The following is a 26929-nucleotide window of genomic DNA, read 5'->3' on the forward strand; positions in this document are numbered from 1 at the left end:
ATGACTGTAGCTTGTGTAAAATAATTTTAAAAAGACAAATTTGTTTTTAGAGAAACTTTTGGTGTACCTCAAGAGTTTTGCAAGTAACCCTACATCGGACAACCGATATAAATCAAATACTTGCCTCCAATTTAATGAAGTAATGGTAAAGTGTGTAAAGAGGACGTAAAAATTAGCGGGAAATAAAATAACTTCTGTAACGTGTGCTTTTACTTTGAAAGTTGAATTTCTAAACAAGATGTGCTGTTATTTTGGTGAGTTCCGTCTTCTGACGTGTCGTGACGCTCTGAAATCCCTGCACGCTCACTGGGAAGCGTCCCGGAATTAACGGAGGAAAGAGACGGAGATAACGGTTCAGGTGAATTTCACAGATACCCGATAAACGGCACGGCTGAGTACGGCGGGCAGAGTGAGGAGTGACCGGAGGAGAGGGACAGTCCCCTCCGGAAAGCCCGTCGTTTTAGGTCGGTACGATGGGGGTCATCTCTGTTGCTCTTTCTTGGATATGGTTTTTGTACATGTTGTACCAAAACAAACACGTTAAGTTCATAAATAAAAAAATTACAAGCGAACAATAGTGGAAAAAGTATAAAACAGTGTAAAAAGGGGGTGTAATATTATTAGCCTTGGCTCTTCATTGTATTGGGACGAGTGTGTGTCCACTTAGGGCTAATCAGCTTTAGGCTGACTGACTGAGAAGATGAATTAAAATCTTTTCTGCTCTCAGCATGAGAGAGATGCTATCTGCTTACTCTCAACTGTTTATCTGACTGATTTAACTTTATGTGGAACTTTTACAAAAACATAAAGCAATCTTATCTTTAGTCACGAATAAAGGGCCAGCCCACTATATGTACATGTCAGTTTATCAGTGTGCAGCTGCACTAAATAGTCTTGCAATGTCTGGTGTGGTTCTGCAGGGCAGGGATGTTATTTTACACTGTGGGCCGCATGCAGCCCACTTGGATCAGAACAGACCTCTTTCTGTCAGTGTAAACTACACGTTCAATCTGAGATATCTCAATATAAGAAAAAAGAAGTGCAGTTTCAGCAGTAGGGCACAGTTTTTCTACACAATAACAAAATGCTGTAGTAAATGAAAGTAACCGTTACCACTAAACTTTGAGCTTAATTTGTAAGAAATAAGCAAAAGGGCAAAATTACAGAAAAAGTTCTGGGCACAGACTGTTCTGTGGTTACAAAATGTATTATTTGTTTTGAAATTTCAACAGTCGATAGTGAAAAAACAATAACTTTTATCTGATTTAAGTCTTTATCTACTATTTAAAGTCCAAAACTTATGTATCCTTCACATTTTCCAAAGCCTTCCAGGGGGCCTGAGCTTTGCCGTAGCGATTCTGGACCTGGGCCTTAGTTCTGACACTCCTGCTTAAGAGGACGCATTAGAAACTACCATATAAGTAGAAAAAGATTACAAACACAACTACCAAACACATTCATTAGTCATTTTTGGACTAGAGAGCATTTGTCAATCAGTCAGTAAAGTAACAGCTGTGAAATGCAGAAAATCCTGTACACTATGAATTCAAACACACCTCCTGCCATATGTTAATGAGATGCAATAGTGTGAAAGACTGTCTATGATCACTTGAATTAGTATTCAAACAGTTAACAATTTTAAACCCTAAAATAATCATTTTACACTTTAAAATCTTTTTTTAAAAGAGTTCATTCTCAAACAATTGACTTTCTACACTCTTTCTCAGCGATGAGGCAGCAGGTCTGTCTGAGCCTCCCCCGTGGTGACAATATGGGCACAGCCTGTTCCTGCGTGCTTGTTTTCACCTCCTGCACAATTTCTACCGGCTGTTGCTTCTGAGAGTTTTTCTGCTGCTCTCTTCACAGCAGCAGATGGAAATTTTTGTTGAAGTGTTTTGTTTTTTTCCTTTCTTGTTAATAGTTTTGACACTGACTTGCTCTCCGTCTCTCTTTAACTTTGTGTAGATGTGGAGTCCCTTCATCCATGGCTGCAGCCAGATGACCTCCAGTGACTCCACCAGAGGACCCCTGCAGGGTGCGACAGATAAGCCAAAACATTATGACCGTTCACAACCAATTCCACTAAATGCCTCAAAGTAACTGAGGGTGGTCTCTGCTGCCTCAGGTTACCTTTAGAAGTGCAGATCTTTATGGTTTGGAGCTGTTTGGACTAGCACTGTGTGTATTTGGAAGTTGGTTATAGGAATAAATATTAATGTACATTCTCAGTTCCTACTAATTACTAATGCCTCATCTCTCTCAACACATAGAACCATCAGATTTCGATTCACTATGCAGTAACATCTAGAAAGAATCTGATTGTTCAGCTTCATTTATTAGCATGGAAATTATTCCAAATACACTGCATACCTGGATTGGAAACATACAGTTAAACATTATGAGTCATGGTTTGGCCTCCCCAGTAACATTATTGAAACTAGAGACTTTATAAAAGAGAGACACGAGACTCAACAAATCCTGAATATGAGAAGTTTGTAACTCTAATAATGGCCGTCAACCTCACCTGTCTCCCAACAGCCAATCATATTGTTGCACTGACATATATCCATTTGTTATGGAAGTAAAAAATCAGCTGAGTGTCCTTATTTCTCTCAGCTTCCTGTGTCTATGGGATGAGCCATGAGTCATTGATCATATCCTAACTTTGGACTGAGCTGTTAAAGAAGCTGTAATGTGTAACTTTCAGCATGTGTGGTAAAAGTATAAGCTAAACTAAAAAAAACAAACTCGTGCAATATTTATATTTATATCCTGCTGACCCTTGAAAGTGAGCTTATGGTTCTCATTCATCCATTTAGTCGCCTAGAGATATGACCAAAATGTCTGTGGTAAGATTTGTTTCTATAAGGAGTTTGCTGTGACAGTTATATTTTACTCTTTTCAGTAGGGCAATATGGCCAAAAATATTTATCACGATATATATTTGAAAATTTGCAATAATGATATAACTGACGATATAATTGACGCGAGACAAAAAACTTTACAACTCTGCAACTTTATTAGTGCAAAAAACCCCCATCAATGTATTTTTACTTAAACAAGCAGCTGTTTTTTTATGTGCATTAAAGTTATATAAAAATGTAACAGTGCAAATGCAAATTCCTTGCTGACAGTTTAACCAAAAGGCATTTCCAGTGGAAATTGGCCGACATATCCTGAGCAGAACCATGTAAAATATCCACAAAACTTAAGGTTATACAGGTTATACACACACAATACGGTAATATTATGTTGAAGCACAGCACGTATCACTCAGCGAGGCTCCTGACTACGGTAGCCATAATGCTCGGACAATCCATCAAGCGGTGTGGCTTCGTAGCTTCAAAGTTGTACTAAAACATTTTTTGACAGATTTTCGAGCGCTGTGTACCACATAAAATGGGTTCGAGGTCAGTAAGCACAACCAGAATTCATACATAAGGCACTGTCGATTTTTCAGAAAATCAAAGAATTTTAAGAGCGACTTAGATTCCGAAAAACACGGTAATAACGACGGGCCGCTTGCATGCTCTACCAAAAAATGTGCTTTGTTGTGTATCTGACGGACGAAAGCCAAACCAGTTCCACACCACTGAAGTTGCAGCATTTTTACAAACCAATTCTGGTTCATCCGTTTCATTTAACGATCCGCTTTCGCCCTTCTCATTCTCCGTCGCTGCCTTACTTTTTCTGCCATGTGCGTATGAAAACAAAGGCACTGCACATGCGCGTTTTACCCATATTCTATCGCCATATTCCATTTTGTTATCATTCCTTTTTTTTTTTGCGCCTGTCCCGTTTGGTTCTTTTGTCATCAGAATTCTTGTCTAAAGGTGAGGAAAGATGCCCAACGGATTTACTTTACCAAATTGACCATCCCAGCCTTGCTGTAGTGGTCTATTTGATTCACCTTTTATTGTTTATTTTATTTATTTTTTATTTTCACTTGCTAGATATGGGACAGACTTGAATGAGGAAAAGAAAAGGGAGAAAAGAAGAGGGGAAAAAAACAGTGGAGAAGAGGGACGGGGATAAAGGGCAAAAAAACAAACCAACTAAATAAGCAGACAAAAAAAAATACATATATCGATCACCTGGATCACCTGTTGAGAAAGAAAAAAGAAAACAAGCAGAAGAAAACGAGAGCAATGGAATAAACAACATCACGATGATATATGGGAATATAACAGTAGCTACTAAATATTAAACATTATTGTGCAGCACGTAATATCGACATTTTCTTATCATTCCTAACGTTATACCAGTATTATGAACTGTATGATATGGCCCAGCCCTACTTTTCAGTTTACTAATTTTCATCTGTTTGCAGTAAGACCAGCAATATTTCACCTGCATTAAATCACAATCATGTTTACATTTCCCTTCTTGACTGGAACATTTGGATCAGTTTTAAATCATATAACAAGCGATTAAATTACACAAGATCATGAGAAAAATCATGTTGACACCTCATGACCCTGATGAAGGCCACAAGCCGAAACGCGTTGGTCAATTATTAAAGTTGTTCATCTTCCTTCAAGTGTTGCTGGAGTTGCTGCATTGTGGCCTCTTTCACAGAAAGAAACCAAAACCTCAAACTTTTTATCTCATTAACTCTAGTGACCAAATATTTGGTGTAACATTTGAATTAGTTATGAAATTGCAGAAGAAAACTGTTGTTTTCTTTCCAAAGCACAGGCTGAATGAATCTCAAAGCTTTCTTTTCCTGCAGTGTTTTTTTTTCTTTTAAGGTGACTTATATCAGAAATATTGAAACACACAAACAAATATGGCAGGAAATTCTACCAGGTGCTGTTGAATTCATATCATGCTCTGCCTAAACCAGGACGGGCCAGGGATGAAATATGCAGAATAAATCCTCATCTGTGCACGTTGACAGTCCCGATTGAACCTCAGATATCTGATGCTAAGATGAGAGAAAAATTAAGCAGCCACTTCCCTCCTATTGCCACTGAACATAAGCTAAATTTAGCTCTCCTATTTTTGGACCATCACCCTCAATAAAACACATGATGCCGTGCAGAGATGAAAGATCTGCTTCTGTCCTCATTTAGGCCGCAGATGCGCCCACACACTCATACATGAGCATGAATGATCCAACCAGTGACTTCATGCACCAGTTAGCTCATCTTGCTGTCACATGTTGCTAATAGTAACAGCCCAGTTTCTCACATTTGCCTTTCTTTCATTTTTGAATTACAGCAGGATCTGCAGCACTGAACTTCAACACTGTTAACGGCTTTAACTGCCAAACAAGATGTACTTTGATATACGTAATCAGATCAGAAACTGTATATGGCAGCCCACCCACTTCTCAACCAGTTCAAACAAAGAAAAAGCCACACTGAGATCCTTTTATGTTAATAATATAAATTCAAAAAGAAAAGAAGAGAAAAAACAATCAAATGTTTTCCACAATAATTAGAGCTGCATAGAAAATAAATTATCTCATGGAGTAATTGATATTCTGATTTTCAGATATTATATCTGATCCAGCATCCATATGTTGTTGATAATCGTGAAATTTTTTTTTTTTTTTTAATCTAGTTAAATAGCTAAAACATCTGTTTTAAGTCTGCTCAAATGAATTAAAACTGACTAATAAATTATATTTTGCTATAAACAGTATGAGTGTACACAGTAAATGCATAAAGGCTATGCAGTGTTTGCTGCTGATGTTAGGATTGCACCTAGACATGACAGGCAATGTAGCTTATATGCACAATTGTATATTTATTGCAAGTGAACTCTTTAGGAATATATATAAAAGAGGGAATGAGTGATATCCCAGATAATTTGGGTAATGATTTAGAATTCACCCAAAGCAAGCAGAAGACCATCTGTGAATGCATATTATATTGAACCTTGAATAAATAGGCTACGGTAGCAGAAGACCACACTGGGTTTCACTGTTGTCAGCTAAGAACAGGAACAACAGCAAACTGAGGCTTCAATTCGCACAGGCTGAGCAAAATTAGACAACAGAAGACTGGAAAAACATTGCCTGTTCTGATGGGCCTCGATTTCTGCCGTGACATTCGGATGGCAGGTACTGAATAGGGTGTAGCAGTTAAGGTTGGTGGTGGTGTAATGATGTGTTCTAGGCACACTTTGGGCTCCTTAGCCATTGTCCTTTCCATTCTTTGCCAGTGTTTTTTTGATCAATTAAACTCTAATTAAATAGTGATTAAATGCCTCACAGAACTATCTTAATTGCTTGTTGTGAGTCAAGACAAATTACGGTTGTCTTGACTCACAGCAGGACTATAATTTTAAGACTGCTGTAGTAAAAGGAGGATTGTGACTTCCATCTGCACTAATTTAAATTCAGTGGTATAGCTTTATTCTGGGACACATCTCTAAGAGCAGGAGCAAGACCCCCACCCCCCGAGGCTGGGGTGGAGATGGTTTGTAATGTAAATTTTGCAGATATGCAGGAACTGTACACAATCTGAAGCAGCTTAAATAGCGCGCCCTATATGAGATTTGCTAATTGGATGTGCGGAAGCTTATCAGCTGAGGCGTCAGCTGATGTGATCTGGGATTGAGATCAGCTGATCTGCCTGGATTGTGACTGAGATTGACCTCATGATCTGCCTGAAACAGTACTGTGCTCGGTTAATATAGAACAGAGAAAAGCAGGAAATCCTCTCGTCTGCCAAACTGCAATCAGTGACTGTTTCACAGTTTTTACTTGATGAGAGATTTCAGCAACGTTTCTGACACTTCCTGAAATTGATGGCCACATCACGTTACCATCTTTTAGAAATGTTCTGCTTGTTTGGGTTGAGCTTAGCGCCTATGCCATCTGCATGTCAGAATCTATTAAATGCATGCTGGGAACTGTCTCCATCTCCTTTCTCTTCAGCCTGACCATCCATCTGTCCACCTATTTTTTATCTGCAGTCTTTCCCCTCTTTCCTCTAAGATCTCCCTCTTCCACTCGCCCTCTCATTAGAGCTGCTGAATTATTTAACATCAGACAGTGGGCTTGGCTGCTGAGCCAGAAGGAGATGAAGAGGAGAGGAGGAAAAGCTGGAGAGACGGAGAAGCATGGAGGTGTCCGATACTGCGGGAAGTCGTGAGTCAGCAGGGAGAGAAAGGAGCAGTGGGAGGGAGGAGTGAAGGAGTTTATAGATAGCTTTAGGTGATACGACAGGAGAGAGTGGCGTCAAATGCCTCCCGGTGCGTTTGTGTCCGTGTTTGTGCATGCGCGCATCGATTGAGCGGAGAAGGTCATGGAGCTGAGAGGAGATTAGCAAACTAGACTCGGAGTAGGGGGAGCGCGGCAGCAGAGCTAACGCCTCCTCTGAATAGCGCAGAAACAGGAGGGCTCAATACAAAAAGGACAAGAGGAGCTGTTGCAGTATGGGGGAGAGCTATATGTACCAGCGACTCCCCTACACCAGAGGAGAGGGGGAGGGGGAGGATGAAGAGGCGGGAGACAGGAGTGTCGGTGGACAAATGGTAAAGTCTGAAGTTGTGGGTGGATGTGCAGCATCTGTTCTTCTCTGGCTGTAATTACACTATGTCTGTGTCTTTTTGTTCAGTGTTTTTCTATGAATATAAGTGTGGGTGTGGGGATGCAGGTGTATTGATCTTGGGTCTAATCTTACAACAGACACCAGATTTCATTTGATGTCTGTTTAAATTATTTAGTATCCTCATGGTTTAAAAAACAGTGTCTACTTTGTGAACCCTGTAACTGCACCAGTTATAAGTTAAACCAAAAAACTTCATTCTGAATTCAGTTTTAGGGTCTAAAATTACCCAACAGCAATTGACTATAAAGCAATAAATTAACAAACAAGCAAACAAATGTATTCCTGCCACTTAATTATGGAAGCTTGTTTCTGCATGTCTGCAGAGGTAATATCAAGTTAATTTGGGTTATTGTCTCAAAATTTCATGTCAAAATTTTGACTTACTGATTGAGTATCTCAAAATTTAAAGTTACTTTTGATTAAGTAGGTCAACATTTTGAAATTTTAACGTACCTCTGCCTGGATTTTTTTGTTTTGTTTTGTTTGTTCTGGTTTTTATTTGTGAATGGCAGACAAAAGCCTTCACACTTAATGTTGCTTCCGTTAAATTTTAACTATTTTGTGTTGGGGTCCTGAATCCAGAGCGAACCTGCTAATGCTAGTCCAATGCTTAAGTCATGGTTCCACAATTGGGGCTGTTTGAACATGCGTTTGTCTATGGAGTGGGGATTTCAGCCAACTCAAACATGTTTCTGTGCTTAATGTGCTGCTCCCAAGGGTAAAGTTTAGTTTTGCAAAGAGCTCTATGACAGCGCTGTATTAATGCGTTTACATCTTTTAATAGTTTTGAAATATTAGGATGAAGCTATACAAAAAGCAAGAAGCTAGAGCTAGTGGTTGTTTACCTTAGCTTAACAAAGACTGTAGACTACAGTTACAGACAAATGCTGTAAAGGTAACGCTAACAAACACTCTAAAGATCTAATGAACATTTTGTATCTTTATTAATTATCCAAGAAAATTGTCACTTCACTTATTCTGCCTCAACAAACACACAATATTGCTAATTAGATGCGATTTACTTGGATCTTTCTCTTTCACATAGAGCCTGGCTAGCTCCTCTTTTCTTGGCTAAATTAAACCACTGTTGGTTTTAGGCTTGACATCAGTAAGTGAAGTTTGTATGTAAGAGTGACATTAGATTAAGGCAAAGTAAATGTTGTAGTATATTGTCACCGTATACGGTATACAATTAAAGCAATTAGTTAAGAGGAAATTGTAGTTTGCTTATCATGAAATGGTGCAAAACTGGTTTTAGTTAATAATTTAAAGTCTGTGAAAAACTTTAAAGGTCTTTCAACTTGTGAATCTGTGAATCTGCACATTTGCTGCACATGCAAAAATGACTCCTGCTTCGAGACACAAATTCCAGCCTTAAGGGGTCTCAAGCTAGTGTACTCCTCGTGTCTGCACAAAGCCTGGATAAGTGGGAGGGCTGCGTCAGGAAGAGCATCCAGCGTAAAATCGGTGCCAAATCAAATATGCAGATCTATCCACTTTGGCTACCCCTTGGGAAATAAAGGAGCAGCAGAAAGTACATTTTGCTGGGGAATCTGCAAAAAAAAGATGAAACAGTAGCGTCCTAAACAATTGTCAGAAAATGTGTTTGTTGAATCTTGAAAGTCATTTTCAGGAGTAAAAATGCCCCAAATTTTCTTACTCCAGCTTCTTAAAATATGAGCACTTATTGTTTTCTGTTCTTGATGCTTTTCCAGATATCTAATCATTACATTGGTGCTGCAGATGTCACATCCCATCAGTCATTTTGGCTTTTCATAGCTGAGAGTAGCTCCTGCACTTAGAGCACACATTACAGTGTGCCCATTAATGGGGTCCATTAACATCACGCTCAGTAATGGAACAATTCAATCGCATAAGCAGAGCTATGTTAAAACTGGAGGCTGTTAACAGCACTGTATGCATCCTGATGCAGGTGAAATGTGTGTTTGCTGTGTAGATGCAGTGTGAGGAGGGCACAGAGTGGCTGCTGGAGCTGCTGACAGATGTGCAGCTGCAGCAGTACTTCCTTCGGATCCGTGATGATCTCAACGTCACACGACTCTCACACTTTGACTACGTCAAGAATGAAGACCTGGAGAAGATCGGCATGGGACGCCCAGGTACCTCTTTAAGTGTTTTTCACCCCAAACCTACGTGATAAACAGGTAATCTAAACAAATATCAGATGTGTCTGTGTGTTATCTTTTAGAAAAATACACTATAAACATACAATAAAATCCAGGTTTATTTGTGTTTGTATTTTTGCTGGTCCAGGTCAGAGGAGGCTCTGGGAGGCAGTCAAGAGGAGACGAGCCCTTTATAAAAGAAAATCCTGGATGAGCAAGGTGCAGTACCTCTCGTGTCCTGAAAGTTGCTCAAGCAAGGCTGCAATCTCACAATATGATATTCATGTATAAGCTGCATTTGTAAAAATGTCTGCTTTCACCCTCAGGTATATTTAGGAAAAGGAATTTTAGTTTGTATTGATGTGGCTTTGATTCTAATTTTATTTTATTTTTTCATGTTATGTCACATGGTCTATGTGTGTCTTTTATCAAAATAGGTTAATTTAGATTCATTCAGATTCAAATCAAGCGTGTTCGCATGCATAAGAAGTTTCTGGCCCTGCAGGTGTTTCCAGTGAAACGACCGGACGCTGACACACAGCAGCCCCACGGGGCATCGTCTGCCGCGGCCCCGGCCAGTAGTGAGTCAGGGGCCGCGCTCACCTGCCTGATTAGAGAGTCGGAGCTTCAGCTGTTTGAGCGGCTTGGAGACGGGACATTCGGGGTGGTGAGGCGAGGAGAGTGGACTGCACCCAACGGCAGAGTGGTGAGATGAAGAAACACAGTATGAGGCAGCTGAGAATGTATGACATAGAGGCTCAGGGTGTGTTTGCCCACAAACAAGCCACTTGGGTCCCATCTAGGCTAAGCATGTGGGTCCCATAGCAGTTTATCCCTTTTGGGCCTGTAAGAAATATATCTGTGGGCAACTCGTAGTCTCCTTGCATGAGAAAACCTACGTAGGAGGTAGAAAGGGCAAAGATGCCATGGGCTCTGTGTGCACACCAACTAGGGGCCCACGTAGGATAAATGTGGGTTTGCAGCCCCACAGTTCACCCACAGCTACCCACTGAGGGCCCACACTGGCATGTTGGCTGGTATATTATTTATAAAAAAGAAACATTATACAAGGAAATGTGACTATTCTGGAGAAGATGAAAACACAGAACATGTTTTAGTACACAGTCAGAAATATGAGGCTGAGAGAAGGTGACTGATTCAAACCATTTTAGTAAAATGAATCTTATTGATATACTGAAAAAGAAGTGAATGTTATCAGTCCAATCTTTCATTTTCTGAAATATCACGCGTGTTCTGCGGCCCACTGTGGGTTGTGTGGGTCTGCCCGCAGCGAGGCCACACATGCCCCAAAAGGACACATTTGCTGGGTATTTGTCACTTCCTCTTAAGTTAGAGCATCCCATTTGAACTCCACAAAGTGATTTACTTATTTATTTTTTACAGAGGTTTCTCTAAAATCAGCTCTCCTTTTCTTTGTAGTTGTCAGTGGCAGTAAAATGCCTGAAATCAAATGTACTGGACTCAGACGGTCTGGATGATTTCATCAGAGAGGTGAATGCCATGCATTCACTGAGCCACCAAAACCTCATCCGCCTGTATGGCATCGTCCTCACACAGCCTATGAAGATGGTAATCCATGAGACACACACACACTTATAAGAGGGAGTTTGTCCTCTTTTTGAGAACTTGATTTATTTCCAACAGTCGATACATTGTAGCTGCTGAGCTATCAGATGTTTTCAGTGATTTTACGCTGAATGTTTCAGAGCTGTTAAGCTCAGTTTAGCCTGCAGGAGTTTCTGCTGCCTCAGGTCTGGCTACTTTAGAATAGCCCTGAATATAAGATCAGTGTTTCCCACACACAGAGGAAATTCAAGTACAAAAGAGTTCACACAGTCTACAAGTTAAAGATTTGCCGCTTCCAGATGTAACATATTTTTTAAAAAAGCACTGAAAAACAGTACAGACGGGATTATATATTTTAAAAGCAGTGCACAAAACATAAACACAATGAGCTCTGAGCACATTTTGTTTGTTGGAGTGTAGGTGACTGAGCTGGCTCCTCTGGGCTCCCTGTTGGATCGGCTCAGAAAGCGGCAGGGTCACATCCTCATCTCCTCGCTGTGTAACTATGGCGTGCAGGTCAGTTAATGCCGAAAGGAAAAAACCCCACAATGAAATTCAGTTTTATCACACTGTTCTCTCTATTAGATTTTCTTGAGTACAGTTTCCATAATATTTGTACATTTGTTTAAATTTAAATATTTATTTGTTGGAGATACAGCTCTATTTTATGACATTTCCCATGTGTAAGAATGCAAAAATGCTCCCATCTGTCACTCCACACCTTCTCCACAGGTGGCCTGTGGGATGGCTTACCTGGAGCAGAAGCGTTTCCTCCACAGGGACCTCGCAGCCCGTAATGTGCTGCTGTCCACCAATGAAACTGTGAAGATTGGAGACTTTGGCCTAATGAGGGCACTGCCTAAACACACCGACCAATACGTCATGGAGGAAGGCCACAAAATCCCTTTCCCATGGTGAGAGTGACTTTTTTCTGTCTCTACATACTATCTGTGTTTCATTATCTCAGCGTCTCAGTTGTTTTTCACCGATCTCTCCAGGTGTGCTCCAGAGTCTCTGAAGTCTCGCACTTTCTCTCACGCATCTGACACCTGGATGTTTGGGGTCACCCTTTGGGAGATGTTCACCCACGGACAGGAGCCGTGGCTGGGTCTGAATGGGAGCCAGGTGCATCTTTGAACAACCCTCTGACATAAAAAATAAAATAAATGAATTATTCATTAGCTTCAGCTAATCACGCCATTATTTATGTGTCGGTTTACAGATCCTTCACAAGGTGGACGTGGAAGCTGAGAGGCTGTGTAAACCAGACGATTGTCCTCAGGATATCTACAATGTGATGCTGCAGTGCTGGAGCCCCAAACCTGAAGACAGACCAACTTTCATTGCCCTCAGAGACTTCCTGCTCGAGGTAGCACAGTAAAACACTGTCGATCGTAATCACTAAATGTGCTTTAGGAAACGATTCTTTGTTGGCTGCAAGTATGTATTCCATGTCTAAAGGCTGTCTTTGACTCTGCTGGTGACACTAACGACACTGTGTGTGCTCTGCAGACCATGCCCACAGATATGAGAGCCCTGCAGGACTTTGAGGAGGAAGACAAGCTCCAGATTACAATGAATGATGTTATCACCATCATTGAAGGAAGGTCAGTGTGTGATGTTTTGTTAGCTAGAACATGCCTGTAAGGCATCCTTTTAGCCTGATTTTGAGAGAGCAAGCAGTTTCTTAATCAGGTTAGTGGGTTTGAGAGTCGTGCTTATGTAAGTGCCTACTACACAACGGATCTCCCGTTGAAACTGGATTCCTTACATTGTAGAAAATTACTGCAATTATAATCTTATGACTTCCTTATCACATTAATATGCGTGTGTGCATCGTATATATTGTATGTCTGTAACTACCTAACTACTAAATTAAAACCCAGAAGTTGGCAATTAAGAACGTGTACTGCTACAAGAATGCACATTACTGTAGGACAGTCACCACGTTGTTTTCATACCTGTTTGTGTGTTTTCAGGGCAGAGCACTACTGGTGGCGAGGTCAGAACAGGCGCACACTGCGTGTCGGTCAGTTTCCCCGTCATGTAGTGACGTCAGTCGCCGGTCTTTCCGCCCAGGACATCAGCCGGCCACTTAAACACTCTTTTATACACACTGGACATGGAGACACAGACCCCCAGAGGAGCTGGGGACACGCAGACCGCATAGACAGGTTAATGATACAGTACCTACAGTAATGTAGTGTCATACAGTGTGCTTCGTCAGATGTGACTGTGCTTTCTGCGTCCATGGATGGCTCTAGGCTGCTGGGCTAATGTTAGAGTCCCACCACAAGTCCAGAACGCAGAAATAGAAGACTGGAAAATGAATCTATTACAGAATAGACTCTTCTTTAAAACAGGTTAGGAAGGAGGATTTATAGATTTGTGTTATTTACATTAGGATTCCACAATGATAAGGCAGGAGAACAGATAACAGTTCTAAAAAAAAAAAAATCAGTTTGAAAGAAGAAAAATCACATAAAGCCAAAGCACTAAAATTGCGTTTTAACTGAAACCATGCATGTACTATTTTAAGACTGCCTATACTGCAGCTCCCCACTAGAGGGCAGCTGTGTATCATGCATAGTTTAACAGATGTTTTGCTGTTGAGCTTTAGAGGATTTTAGAAGACACGTCCACATCACTGCACTGTTTGCAACAATAGAGGAGTAGTGAAATAATTTTACTGATGTTCCAGTTCCTACAACGGGATTATTAACATGTTATTAACAAGTATGTTTATTAGCTTCAACCATCTTCAGTATGAGTTAAAGGACAGGACTTGGACTTATTTTCAATTTTAAACTTTTATTACATAAAAATGATTTTCTTTCCTTAGCCTGTACTTGGGGAACCCCATGGACCCTCCTGATGTCCTGGGAATGGATTCAGGCATTGCGAGACCGACCAAACTTCCCAACCGTGCCAAGAGTAAATTCATTTGTGCCGTGAGACTGTATTTTTGCTGAATAGTGATCTAACTTTTCTGTTACACCGATGCATGTCAAATCGAACCTAAACGCCTTTGTCTGTTTTTATCAGAGCTACCTCCCCCTCGTCCACCCCAACCTGCCGTTCTGCTCAAGAGTGAGATTTTTTCTTTAATCCTTCAAACACATGCATGTCAGTAGAAGCAATTATCTAAATCTAGAGTTTCATGTGTGTCCAGAGCCGTTCTACGACTCTGTGATGGACGATTACGATGACGAGGAAGACGCCAGCGCGTCGTCTGGGTTGAAGAAGCTGGGAGCATCCCTAGGTCTGAAGCTTCGGCCGTGGGAGGGGACAGGCGTGCGTTCAGCCAAGAGCGAGGTGTCGCTTATTGACTTCACCGATGACAGTTTCAGCTCTACCACACCTTCTCCGCTCACTGAGTCTCGGCAGCTGGATGAGGACACCCTAAAGGTAGCTCAGACCTGAGTCAGACTGTAATAGTTGATGCTCTTACCCTCATTAGTAAGAGTTTTTTTTTTTAACTTCACCTAATGTGACTTCAAGACTGCATTGACCAATATGAGTCCCATTTCCCCTTTCATTATGGCCTAGAACTGTCTTTTAATGAACTGTTGAGGGTTGATCAAGCTGAGGTTGGCATGATTCTTTTCTTTCTTTGAATGTCACCCACTCCCTGAGTGGAACCATCCTGTAATCACAGCAGAGGGGTCTTATATTCCCAGCTCATCTGGAGAATTAGCCATCTGATCTTTTCAGTTCACCCTCTACAACTAAACAATGATTGTGATGTAGTTCAAAGGTTTTCAAGACACGAGGGACCTTACACGGCCACATGCATGGCAGTATCCTCAATCAAGTGTAGGTGGTGCACACACAGCTTGAAATCTTTGCCAGTACTCACAAATGATGAGCTGTCTTGTTTCCCAGAGACAGTGGTCCAACCTTTGGCCTAGAAATGTCATAAATAACCCCGTCCACTTGAATTCACCCAAGGCGCGTGCAATGTGATGGATGATCAGTACTTATTGATTGATAATGTACACGTTCACGCTTTAGTGGTCTTCAGCGGAGTTGCACAGCAATTCCACCTCATACCTTCAGTCTGCCTTCAATCATCCTGACCAAGCTGCAGCTTCATGATATTTATACTGAAGTTTTTGAAGTAAAAGTAAAATTTATTTATATAGCACTTTTTAAGACAGGAAGCTATTACAAAGTGCTTCACATGGGAATAGAAAAGCATTTCAAACAAATCAAGTCACTTTTAGTGTCACGTCACATTACTGGTACACTGGTACAGCACATGTGAGCAAGCTTCACAGGCAACAGTGGTGTGCAAAAAATACAAGAAACATAAGAAACAAGCCAAATATAAGAGCAGGAATGTGAGAATTATAAGAATAAATATGTACAATTTTAAGGATGTATGCACATTAGTAATATCTATGCCAAAGTGTGTGTGTGTGTGTGTGTGTGTGTGTGTGTGTGTGTGTGTGTGTGTGTGTGTGTGTGTGTGTGTGTACACATACATATATGTAAAATATACAGAGGTCAGCAGTGTGAATATTGTGCACAAAAATGGCATATATGTACATTATGGAGTGCATAGTGTTGAAGTTCCGGTAGGTGAGAGTGAGGTGTCTATGCAGTGTTCAGCAGTCTGGTGGCCCGAGGGAAAAAGCTGTCCCTCAGTCTGCTGGTTCGGGACGGATACTGCAGTACCTCCTGCCTGACCGAAGTAGTTTGAACAGTTTATGGCTGGGGTGACTGGAGCCTTGATGATCCTACCCACTTTCCTCAGGCAACACCACCACCTCCAATTATCCTTTCAGAACACAGCACCACTCTCTGGAGAGCTTTGCAGTTGTAACCGGTGCTGTTGCCATACCACGTGGTGATGCTCTTAATGGCACAGCAGTAGAAGGTCCTGAGGATGTGGGGGCTCATGCTGAATCACTTCAGACTCCTGAGAAAGAAGAGGCACTGCTGCGACTTCTTCACTGTTTTGTGTGTACTCACCATGTGAGATCCCTCGCCAGATGTCGCCTGGGAAACGGAAGCTGCTCACTCTCTCCACAGCAGCGGTGTTGATGGTGATGGGAGTGTGTGCTTCCCTACACCTCCGGAAGCCCACTATCAACTCTTTTGTCTTTGTGAGTTTGAGGGTGAGATGGTTGTCTTGGCACCAGTGTGTCAGGGCGCTGACCTCCTCCCTGTAAGCCATCTCATCACCTTTGGTGACCACCACCACCAAACAAACAATATAACAATATTGAATAATTGAAACTTGTGACTAAAACAAAACTCTAACCCTGGAGGAGGTGGACCTTAATAGGTCAACCAGAAATGACCACTTCCAACTTCTGGGTTCTGTAATAGTTCTTTAAACAGAGCTGTACTGTTAGCTAAACAAGGTTAACTTAATATCTTGGCTTGAACATTAAAAAAAAGAAAGAAAGAGGATATCCAGACCTTTGCAAAACAATTTTTCAGGATTTTCTGGCTGAAAGTCAGGTTTTATTGACCAACAGTGGGTAAATATGCATAAATAAATATAAATGTAATGATGATTTGATGGAAATCGGTGCATTTTCTGGTTATTTCTGAAGAATTAATAACGACATATGTGAGTAATTCAAACCCCAGTGAACACAAAGAAGTAATATTACTGCAGCAGTGATGATTTCCTTTTGGCTCTGGCTCAAACTTTGTTTTTGTTATGCAGGAAAAATCTTAATAACGTTGGATAACTTTTCCTTGTATCTATTTGTCTTCTCAGGACACTCCCTCCATTCTGGACTGGCCTCTCCCCCAGCCAGCGTACGATGAAGTTACTGCAGAGGCTGAGGATCAATCAGAGGACCAGGAAGTGCGGTCCATATACAAAGGGTTGACTGAAGAAGCTTCTTCATCCGCTGGTGGTGGCTTGACAGGAAGGAGCGAATCCCAGTCAGCTGACCTCTTCCAGGAGCTACAGAGGGAGGTAGTGAAAGCTGTATTAATGCCATTCGGGATCGATTTTTACTTTTAAATTATCACCCAAGCTAACATAAAGCTGCTGTTTCTCTGTTGATGTAGGTGATGGTGAAGCTGCAGGTTCCAATGGCAACAGGCCGCTCCCTCCCCTCCTCCCCACTCCCCATGCCTCTGGCTCCTTTGGGCCCGCACCGACAGATCCATCTTCCCCCTCCATCTCCCTCGTCTGCCTCCTCCTTTGCCTCCTGCTTTGAGGACAGGCCTGTGCTGCCTCCTCGCAGTCCCGTCCCTCCTCTGCGTCCCTCCAAACACAACCTCTCCGCCCGTGCCATAAACCCAGAAGCACGCACCAGCTCCATTTCACTGGGCAACGAAGATGACACACCCCCTCAGATCCCACCCAGAGACCACGCCTTTTCTCAGCCAGGCTCCCGCTCCTCGTCACCTGTAGCATTGCCACCTCCTCCTCTCGCCGTCTCGCCCCGTCGGGCATCGGGACTGCTGGGTCCACTCCTGTCCTCCAACTCTCCATCGTCGTCTTCCTCTTTGCCTCAAGCTTCATCCCATTCCTCACGCTTAGGACTTCCTGGCTCATCGTACTCCTCCACGTCCTTACTGGATCCACTCGCCTTTCGTGAGGGGCGTGGCCTTTCCTCACTGATTGACAGTTCGCAGAGCTCTGCCCCCGTCCCACTGCCGGAGAGACCAGCTTTTCTGGAGAGGTGAGTTTTTCATGGAGGCAGATTTTTATGGGTGGAGAGCAAAAAACGAATTTGTTCCCTTGATAATTTATATTTCTTCCAGAGCATATATGTATAAACAAAAAATAGTCCTCAAATGTAATGTTGGGGTAACATTATATTTTTGCCAGCTCAGTGTTAGAGATTTTTATGGCTCTGACATCAGCACTGCACCCTACAAAAAAAAAGAGGATTTGAGGACTTGATAACATGGGACCAATCAAGTGAAATGGTACACGCGTACCTGGGGTGTTTGTGCATGTGAGGGATCATCCAATTAACCCCAGCATTGCGTGACACTAACTAAATGGCACGTGTGCTCCTTCTTCAGCGCTTACTGACTTTACACGGATATATTTATTTCCAAATTTCCCACAAGGTAAATAACAAGTGAAAAATATCCACTATTATGTGAATAACACCTAGGTTGAAATGTGACATAATTTTTATTTATTATTATTTATTTTCATGAAGATCAGGAGCTAAAGTGAGTCATCAAATCACTTGGCATGAGGCATTGCTATTTTATTAGCATTTGTTGTAATAGAATATTTTTTCAGCTTGTTTGAATTTGTCGTCAAGCTGTTGAAACAAAGCTCACATCTGTGTGCTGAGTTCAGGGGGGACCCCAATACAGAAAACAAGCAAGCTTTTAAACCAGATACCAAAGACAAAGAGGAGCTGGCAAGTGGTTGCGCTCACCAACCACTTGCCAGTTTGGATCTCATTTGTCTTTCATAGCATCCTTAAGTCTTCATACCGTAGATTAACGAGGAGCTGGAAACATTCCTCAGATATTTGGGTCCATATCGACATAAAAGCATCACACAGGTGCTGCACATTCGTGATGCCAATCTCCTGTTTCACTGCATCCTGAAGGTGCTCTAATGGACTGAGACGTGGTGACTGTGGAGGCCACATTTTACTCATTTTCATTTTGCAAAATATACTCATGTATGCTGTGGTGTTTAAGTGACACTCATTTGGTGCCAAGAAAATATAATCCACATCATTACACAACCACCACCAGCCTGAACTGTTGATACACGGCAGGATGGATCCATGATTTCTGACCCTACCATCTGAATGTTGCTGCGGAAATATACTCCTCAGACAAGGCGCCAGTCTTCCAATCTTCAGTAATTCAGTTTTAGTGAGCCTGTACAAACTGTAGTGTCAGTTTCCTGTTTTTAGCTGACAGGAGTGGACAGGAGGTTTGACATGCAGTGACTTCAGAGATGCTCTTCTTCATACCTTGGTTGTGATTGGTTACAGTCGTCTTCTGATCAGCTCAAAGCAGTCCGGCCTTTCTCCTCTTACCTCTGACATCAACAATGCAATTTCACCCAGAGAACAAAAAAATCCCAGAAAAGAGCAGACAATAAGAGTGGGGCAGACAGTCGCACCGGCGGGAAATTAACCAAAAGTAACGTACAACTGGAACAAGATACAGAGGAATCGTAATTAGAAACTAATGAGAAATTTGACATTTTACACAGCATCCCAACTTTTTAAGTAACACAGTTATGAAAGCAAATAAAAGCTTATGCTAAATAAATGTTTTATAGTTGGAAAATGTCGTCAGAGACTTATTATTACGAGAATTTCTTCAGTGCAACAGTAAAATTTCAGATGTCATTCACAGAGAAACATCATCAGCTAAGGGGCGATGGTGGCTCAAGAGCTGGCAGTTTGTCTTGTAATCAGAAGGTTGCCGGTTTAAGCCCCGGCTTGGACAGTCTCGGTTGTTGTGTCCTTGGGCAAGACACTTCACCCATTGCCTGCTGGTGGTGGTCAGAGGGCCCGGTGGCAATAGTGTCTGGCAGCCTCGCCTCTGTCAGTGCACCCCAGGGTGGCTGTGGCTACAATGTAGCTGCCATCACCAGTGTGTGAATGACTGAATGTTGTGTAAAGCGCTTTGGGGTCCATAGGGACAAAGTAAAGCGCTATACAAATACAGGCCATTTACCATTCAAAATAATTCATATGCCATATTTCATGTTTCTTAACAGATACGGAGCAGCCAACATGGCGGCAGTCAAACCTATGATGCAGCAGCACCCTAGTGGAGCCAAACCGAACACCTCCTACAACAACAATAACGGCCGAGCTGCAGCTCCCAGCATTCAACGGGAACAGAGCATCACACAGGTGAGGGAGATCATAAGGAATGTCACTTTTTCTATTAAAACAAAAAAGTCATAACTTTTATTTGTTGAGAGTCACAGAAATGACAAACACCGAATGCTGTTGTTTTCCACAGGCAGACAAATTAGAGTCACTGATTTCTAGATAACACATGAAAAGCTAAATTGTCCCTTTTTATTGAATTCACATCCTTTTATCAACAAAGCTTTTAATTGTGAGAATGTAATGCTCAAAAAGCTGCAGATTTGAATCATATTCATATGGTTTTAACATTACCTGAGGAAGAATAATATTAAAAAAGAAAATCATTAACTTTATTACTAATTTCATTGGGACTGCGAATTAGGGAAAAACTTCAAGGGGCTTGTGGCTAATTTAAAAACAGTTTGATTCATTGCATAAGTGACTGAGAGAGTTTGAAAAGAAGGAAACCTGCTCGTTTTGTCACTTCTTCTCTTTGTACAAGCATGGTAACAAATGTGCCCACGCAGAGTTACTCTCCGAAATAAAAGTAGATTTCTTTTCATGTGTATCCATATGACAGTTGCACTTCTTTAAAATGCAAACATGACGTTAAGTTTATTGTCTGATTGTCAGGTCCAAGGAGCTGTGCACGGTGTCACGATAGAGGAGTGTCAGGCTGCTCTGCAGAGCCACGAGTGGAGCATCCCTCAGGCCATAAACCATTTAAAGGTGCAACTGTCTGTCTATACACTTTCCTAGTTTATTTGTTGCCGTTAACAAAGAATATATAAATGAATCAGAGCGCAAAAAAGTGACATATTAACAGCTATTAAGTGTGTTACCTCTTGCAGTTACTGATGGACCATGAACTGCTCTGTAAACTGTGTGATCCAACATAGTAAAAAATTGAAAACAGAATTGCTGAAAAAGAAAAGAATCAATGTGTTGCAATAGCCGAAAGTCCAGACCTCAGTGGGAAGGTATGAGAGCTGTGCATAAATGAATGCACTTAAACCTCAATGAAGCAACTATTAAAGAAGAGCGGGCCAAAATTCAAGCTTGTGATGTCAGATACTGATAAAGTCCTACAAAAAGCAATTACTTCAGATTATTGCTGCTAAAGGTGTTTCTACAAGCTATTAAATCATGGGGTGTACTTAGCTTTCCACATGCTGATTCTACATTTTGGCTTAGTCTTGTCACATAAAGACAAGACTAATAATGACACGTTCAACCATAGAACTGAAAGAGGGTTGTATACCAGGGATTGTAAAAACACACATTGAGTTAGGGAGGTTACTGATTGTTTTTGTCCTGTGCTTTTAAAGGTCTTATTATAATTAATGAAACTGGATTAAATTGTTTTCTTTCAATTTTAACATTTAAGCGATTCAGTGGCTCTGCTTTTGAGAAGTACATAGGTAGCTAAAGTTTATTGTCATCATAAAGGTTAGGATGTGGGAGCTTTTCTGTTGCTAAAGAAAGCCAGTGTTCATGCTCCAAAAGAGCATCAGAACAGCAAGAAGAGAGTTAAATGTAGTAAAAACAATGATGGTAAATCACGTGTCTAAAATGCTTCTTTCACCATCTGCGCTGTAGGTGGAGCAGCTGTTTCGGCTAGGGCTGCGTTCAAGAGCCGAGTGCGAGGAGCTGCTGCAGCATCACCAGTGGGACCTGGAACATGCCAGCACGGTCATGCTGGACACATACGGACCACATCGCAACAGGTAATCAACAGTAAATGGACAGAAAAGAGCGGATGCCCACTTTGTTTTTTGTAGTACTGAGCTCTGAGTTACTACTGTCTGTAGCGGCTGATGTCTCTCCCAGGTTGAAACCTGCTTTTAATGTGCCGCTAAGTTTGTCAGCATGACATGACAGCACAAGCACAAATGTGCTAACGATCCATCTGCTTCCTCCATCCTCCTGTTAGACTGCTGCTCCGGTTGCTTTTAAGGAAAATTTTATACACTTCTTAACCTGTGGCTGTCAAATTTCTGACTTGTTGACACAGTGAGAAAATAACTTGAGCTAAAATAATCTCTCAAGTAATTTTCTTATTTTAGATTTTCAGTTGGTCATATTGGAAAGAGTGTTTGTAAAAAAATAAAAAAATAAAACCTCAAGTTCTCATTTTTACTTTTATCTAACTTTATGGATTTTGCTTTTGTCATTCATTTATTTGTTGTCCACAGTAAGCGTCATTATATGTCAGCTCAGACACAGCTGACACTCGGCGATCATTGTCTCATCAAAGTAATAAACTTTTGTCACCTGCTACTGTCACTAGGGGGCAGTGTCAAAAGTATGTGGAACCGCTGAATGTGGGAGCTTTTTGGAGCCAGAGGTAAATTATCCACTAAGACTTGCAGGCTTGATTTGTAAAATACAGACACAGACTCCTGCTATTAAGTTTGCAGTAAGATAAAGTATCTGGATTTCTGTTTGTACAGTTGACTACACTGCAAAAATTAAAAAAGAAAAAAATAACAGCACAAACGTGGTCAAGAGGAGGTCAGCAAGTCATATTCTGCTGTGGTGACAGCTAACAGAAAACCAGCAGCCTCGTAAAAATCCATCTGTCATTCACGCATCCCCAATAAAAATGTGAGCAGGTGAGCTTAGTTAGAAATATGAGTAACTGTGAACAGGAAATGTAGATGTAGAGGCAACATGTTTATTTGTTCTGTAAGTTTAGGAATTTTAACACACGATTCACTGCTTTTTTTTTCTAGCCAACCTCCAGTGGCCACTACAGGAAGTGCAGTTTTTGGCTTCATTTTTCAGCCCTGCTTAGAGCTTAAACACTCAGCGTTCAGCGATTGTTTGCTGTTGTACAGAATCCTAAACAAAGAAGCTGATATTGTACATTGTTTTTCTGCTTCTTAGGAAGTGAGAGCAGGAGGACAAATTGAGTGGCAGTCACCTTCTGACAAGCTCCCGAGCTCATCTGGATCAGCGCGCTGACACAGAGTCGGCAGGATGACTCATTGCTCCAAAGACCAGAGACGCTTTTTAATGACCATTAAAAAGCGTCTCTGAAGCAGCATGTGTGAATACCTGCTACTACCTGTGTCACTCGCATGCTCACTATAACCTAAAGGAGCAGCTGTTACATGATTCACAATATTTACTTGAACAGTTGTTATTTATCTTTTTTTTTGGTTGTTCTTTTTTTTTTTATCATTGCATTAATCCAGAGTTTGTTTCAGCTGGTAGCTGCTGCAGACGTTTTCTGGTTGTGAGGTTGTTGTAGAGGCCTGTGTGTGTGTGTGTGTGTGTGTCTGCGTGCGTGTGTGTGCATAAGCTTACTGTAATGTCAAATGGCTTTTTGCTGTCAAAAAGAATCAGGGAGGTATGAGCTGGCGTATAGTTGCACTTTTAGGAAAAATATACAATTAATGTTGTATAAAACATTTTACCGAGCATGTCAACAAAGATGCTAACTGCTGGTCAGAAGAACAATCTATCAGTGAAGTGAAAATGTTGATATGACTGAAGGCATATCAGATATTATTATTATTACTGTAATTTTGTGTCTTAAAGGTTCCACGTGGAGTTTTCATGTAAAAAGGCATTCAAAAGTCTTGAAACCTGCATTCTTCACATCCCAGCATGTCGTCGTCTTTCCTGCCGTCGCTGGCAAATTGCAATGTGAATCGTAAAAACTGCTTCATAGTGCTTTGAGAGTTCAAGAACTCCACAGGTTGCCTTTAAGCAAAACATTTCTGGCTTTACAACAGCAGGAATTCTGAGTGATGTCTTTAGTTTTTATTATAGGAATATTCCTACCTTTTCCTCGTGGATACAGGGTATTAGTCAAATCTCTGCACATTAGATATCTACTGCTACTTTAAACTCATGGTTATTATATCTTACTGTGATTCTGCTGTATGATAATCATCATGCTGAAGAACCTGTCACGCACTTGATTTAGTGGGCTACTGCTACGTGCTGTCGATGCCAAATTTCATAATGCGTGTGCAGATATTAAAAATTTTAACAGTTACATGGAAAAGTTTCTTTTTTTTTTTTTTTACAAAAAAACAAACAACAAAACTGGAAAGTTAAACTTCAGACAGGTGGTAGCAGCTTGGTGAATATGTTTATAGCAGTCATAACTCAGTATGTGTGAAGCATTCAGTTAAGCTCAACTATGAAATCTGTTTAATGTGACACTGACTATAATGTACTGTTTAATCTGAGTTGCTTACAAATGTAAAATGCAAATATGGCCTTCGTTGTTTTATAATAAACTGTAATCTCATTTCTGAAAGCTTTCCTGTGGTTATTTCATTAGTTGGATACAGCGGGAAGACTGGAAGACACAAAGCGGAGATGGAACTCTACATATGTTGTTGGCAAAGATGTTAAGGATATGGAAGTCTGATTTTAATGGGATAAACTAATCCTTTGATTAAATAATGTCAAATTAACTGAAAAAAATCCCCCTAAAACTATTTTGTTTACACCAGAGCAAGTGGACCCTGAAGCACGATGTGACACTGGAATCAGGCTAAGAGAAGATGTAAGGGAATGGGAGCATGGATCCTGAGGCTGCGTTCTCCGAGTGGTAAAAGTGAGTGGGCAGGTATTAAAGGTATCTGATTTGGCATGAGCCCCCGCATCCTCAGGACCTTCTATCGCTGTGCCATTGAGAGCATCCTCACTGGATGCATCACCACCTGGTATGGCAACAGCACCGCCTACAACTGCAAAGCTCTCCAGCGAGTAGTGCGGTGCTCTGAACGGATAATTGGAGGTGAGCTTCCCTCCCTCCAAGACATCTACAGGAAGCTGTGCCTGAGGAAAGCGGGGAGGATCATCAAGGACTCCAGTCACCCCAGCCATAAACTGTTCAGACTGCTTCCATCAGGAAGGAGGTTCTGCAGCATCCGGTCCCGTACCAGCAGACTGAGAGACAGCTTTTTCCATCAGGCCATCAGACTGCTGAACACGTCATAGACACCTCAGCTTCACTACTGGAACTTCAACATTATGCACTCCACACTGTATATAAATGCCACTTGTTTTGCACATATTCAACTCTGTATATTTTATTATTATTATTATTATTATTATTATTTTTTTTTTTTTACTATTTAATTTGTAAAAATGTGTATACACACACACACACACACACACACACACACACACACACACACACGTAGGAAAATATTTAGTATACACATCCAGAAATGCATACACTATTATATATTGTACATATATTTATTAGTTTCAGGTTGGCCATTCTTGTATTTTGCTCGTTTGTGTTGTTGTGTTTGCACATCTCTGTTGCTTGTGGGGCTCGCACACAAGAATTTCACTCGCATGTGCTGTGCCAGTGTGCCTGCACATGTGATGTGACAATAAAAAGTGATTTGATTTGATTTGATTTGATTTGATTTGTGTGGCCTCGACACAGGAAAGCCAAAATTAATCCCTGAGATTGTTTCCTCGGGGAAACACAAAGACCTAGAGGTTTCTCTAGGGAGCTTGATACCAGTAGTAGTGAGTGGATGAGCCAGCATTTAATGGGCCTGAGACAACTAGTTTAAGCTGAGACATGCAATGAATTATGAACACCGTTTGTAGGTGATTTGAAATGGGCTGCAGAAGGTATCACACTGCCAACTTCAAAACATCCAATGAACCTGGGTGACAATCTTTTGGACTTGGTCTTTGATGGAATATCCTTTCATGCTGTAGGAGGTCAGAACAGTCTGTCAAGCATTTGTTTTGGTTGACTCTCAGGAGTAAGGCTTCCCTTGCAGTTCTCCAAATCCTGCATGGAGTTGGATGGAGGGACCACCAAATTCTCCCTCCAATGCTAGGAATCAGGAAGGCTGACAACCTAAAGAACACTCAAAAGTCACTGTGTTGTGTGCATATTTTCTCCATGATGAATGAAAGCTCCAGATGGGGTTGCTTTCAGTTCTTGGTTAGGACCCAGTCGTGTGTTGTTGTTTTTTTTAGGTAACCCAGACGAAGCATATTCATGTGTCAAGAATAGAGCCGAAACCCTTCCACACCTTGAAGAGCCTTAGCCCCATATCTTGTCAGTGGGTATATACACGCTGTAAATTGATCTGGTCATTGTGAAGCCTTTTCTCACTGGCTGTCACAGGCCCAATACCCCACACTCTAGGAGGGCACCCCAAAAGAAGTGATTGAATGCTTTCTCCAAGTGCAAAAAACACATGCATGCAAATCCTCAGATATCCTCAAGAGTATAAAGAGTTGTTGCCAGGACGTAAACCCCATTTTTCCTCTTCAATCCAAGGTTCGACTAGTCACCTTTCAAAGGATTGTGAAGCTGGGGCACATCCTTCGACCACGTATCTTAAAAGGTTAGCTAATCCAGAGACTCTGTCCCAGGTTAGCCCTACAACATCCAAGGACTCAGGGCAAATTTCATTCAATGAATTTATTCAAAGAGTTTATTAACAGCCTCTGTAACCTCAGCCCTAATGATGGGCGAGTTGGTCCTCTTCTTCCCATATTCCTGTACTTCCTCTACCAAACATATCTCAGTTCAGTTCAGGAGACCATTGAAGTATTTTTTCATTTGCCTCACTGCATTCTCAGCTATAATATATAAGAAATTTACATATGGTTTTATTAGAAAATCACCTTCGGGACCTCTATTATACATGAGTATAATACAATAAGTATCCATCTTTATCCATGTTTATGGCATATCTTCAGACTTTAGTCACCAGGAAATATGGCAATCGCAGTTTTAGAGTTCAAGTAAACCTGTCCAAGTATTCTATCTTAGTCACAAGCTCGCTTCCTGTATCTAATGGAAGTCTACTCTGCTTCCTCTGGGACCATCTCCTCTGTCTTCCCCTCTCTCTCACGC

At 41.3% G+C, this 26929-nt stretch overlaps 1 protein-coding gene across 8 annotated transcripts; it reads left to right on the forward strand.

The window, feature by feature from the left end:
* The first annotated feature begins 285 nt into the window (after positions 1-285).
* tnk2a (tyrosine kinase, non-receptor, 2a) lies at positions 286-24340 on the forward strand. Of its 8 annotated transcripts, none has more exons than XM_085468004.1 (22): positions 286-464; positions 1966-2035; positions 9523-9685; positions 9840-9910; positions 10197-10397; positions 11132-11281; positions 11699-11794; positions 12011-12192; positions 12277-12403; positions 12501-12647; positions 12791-12885; positions 13258-13452; positions 14121-14212; positions 14324-14368; positions 14451-14686; positions 17016-17219; positions 17315-17934; positions 19965-20103; positions 20698-20793; positions 21664-21791; positions 22355-22411; positions 22954-24340. In XM_085468004.1, the coding sequence occupies exons 3-22, from the start codon at positions 9523-9525 to the stop codon at positions 22958-22960; spliced, it is 3051 nt and encodes a 1016-aa protein (XP_085324130.1). In that variant the 5' UTR covers positions 286-464; positions 1966-2035; the 3' UTR covers positions 22961-24340. The 8 variants fall into 8 exon arrangements, 6 of the variants coding, with proteins under 6 accessions (XP_085324130.1, XP_085324131.1, XP_085324127.1 ...); XM_085468005.1 differs by having other exon boundaries at positions 287-358; XR_014922221.1 differs by lacking the exons at positions 286-464; positions 1966-2035 and adding an exon at positions 6884-7488 and having other exon boundaries at positions 22355-22679.
* The last annotated feature ends 2589 nt before the right edge of the window (positions 24341-26929 follow it).

This window comes from Copadichromis virginalis, linkage group LG9 (assembly GCF_057382275.1).
Source record: "Copadichromis virginalis isolate Kocher_CV1m ecotype Utaka linkage group LG9, C_Virginalis_male_GT1.1, whole genome shotgun sequence".
Taxonomy (NCBI): Eukaryota; Metazoa; Chordata; class Actinopteri; order Cichliformes; family Cichlidae; genus Copadichromis; species Copadichromis virginalis.

Excerpts from the sequence above, each read along its gene's own strand:
- tnk2a (XM_085468001.1), top strand. The coding sequence starts at position 7,390 with ATGGGGGAGAGCTATATGTACCAGCGACTCCCCTACACCAGAGGAGAG. Across the intron at positions 12,648-12,790 it reads TCAGAGACTTCCTGCTCGAG|ACCATGCCCACAGATATGAG; the intron begins GTAGCACAGTAA and ends TGTGCTCTGCAG. Across the intron at positions 20,794-21,663 it reads AGGCCATAAACCATTTAAAG|GTGGAGCAGCTGTTTCGGCT; the intron begins GTGCAACTGTCT and ends TCTGCGCTGTAG.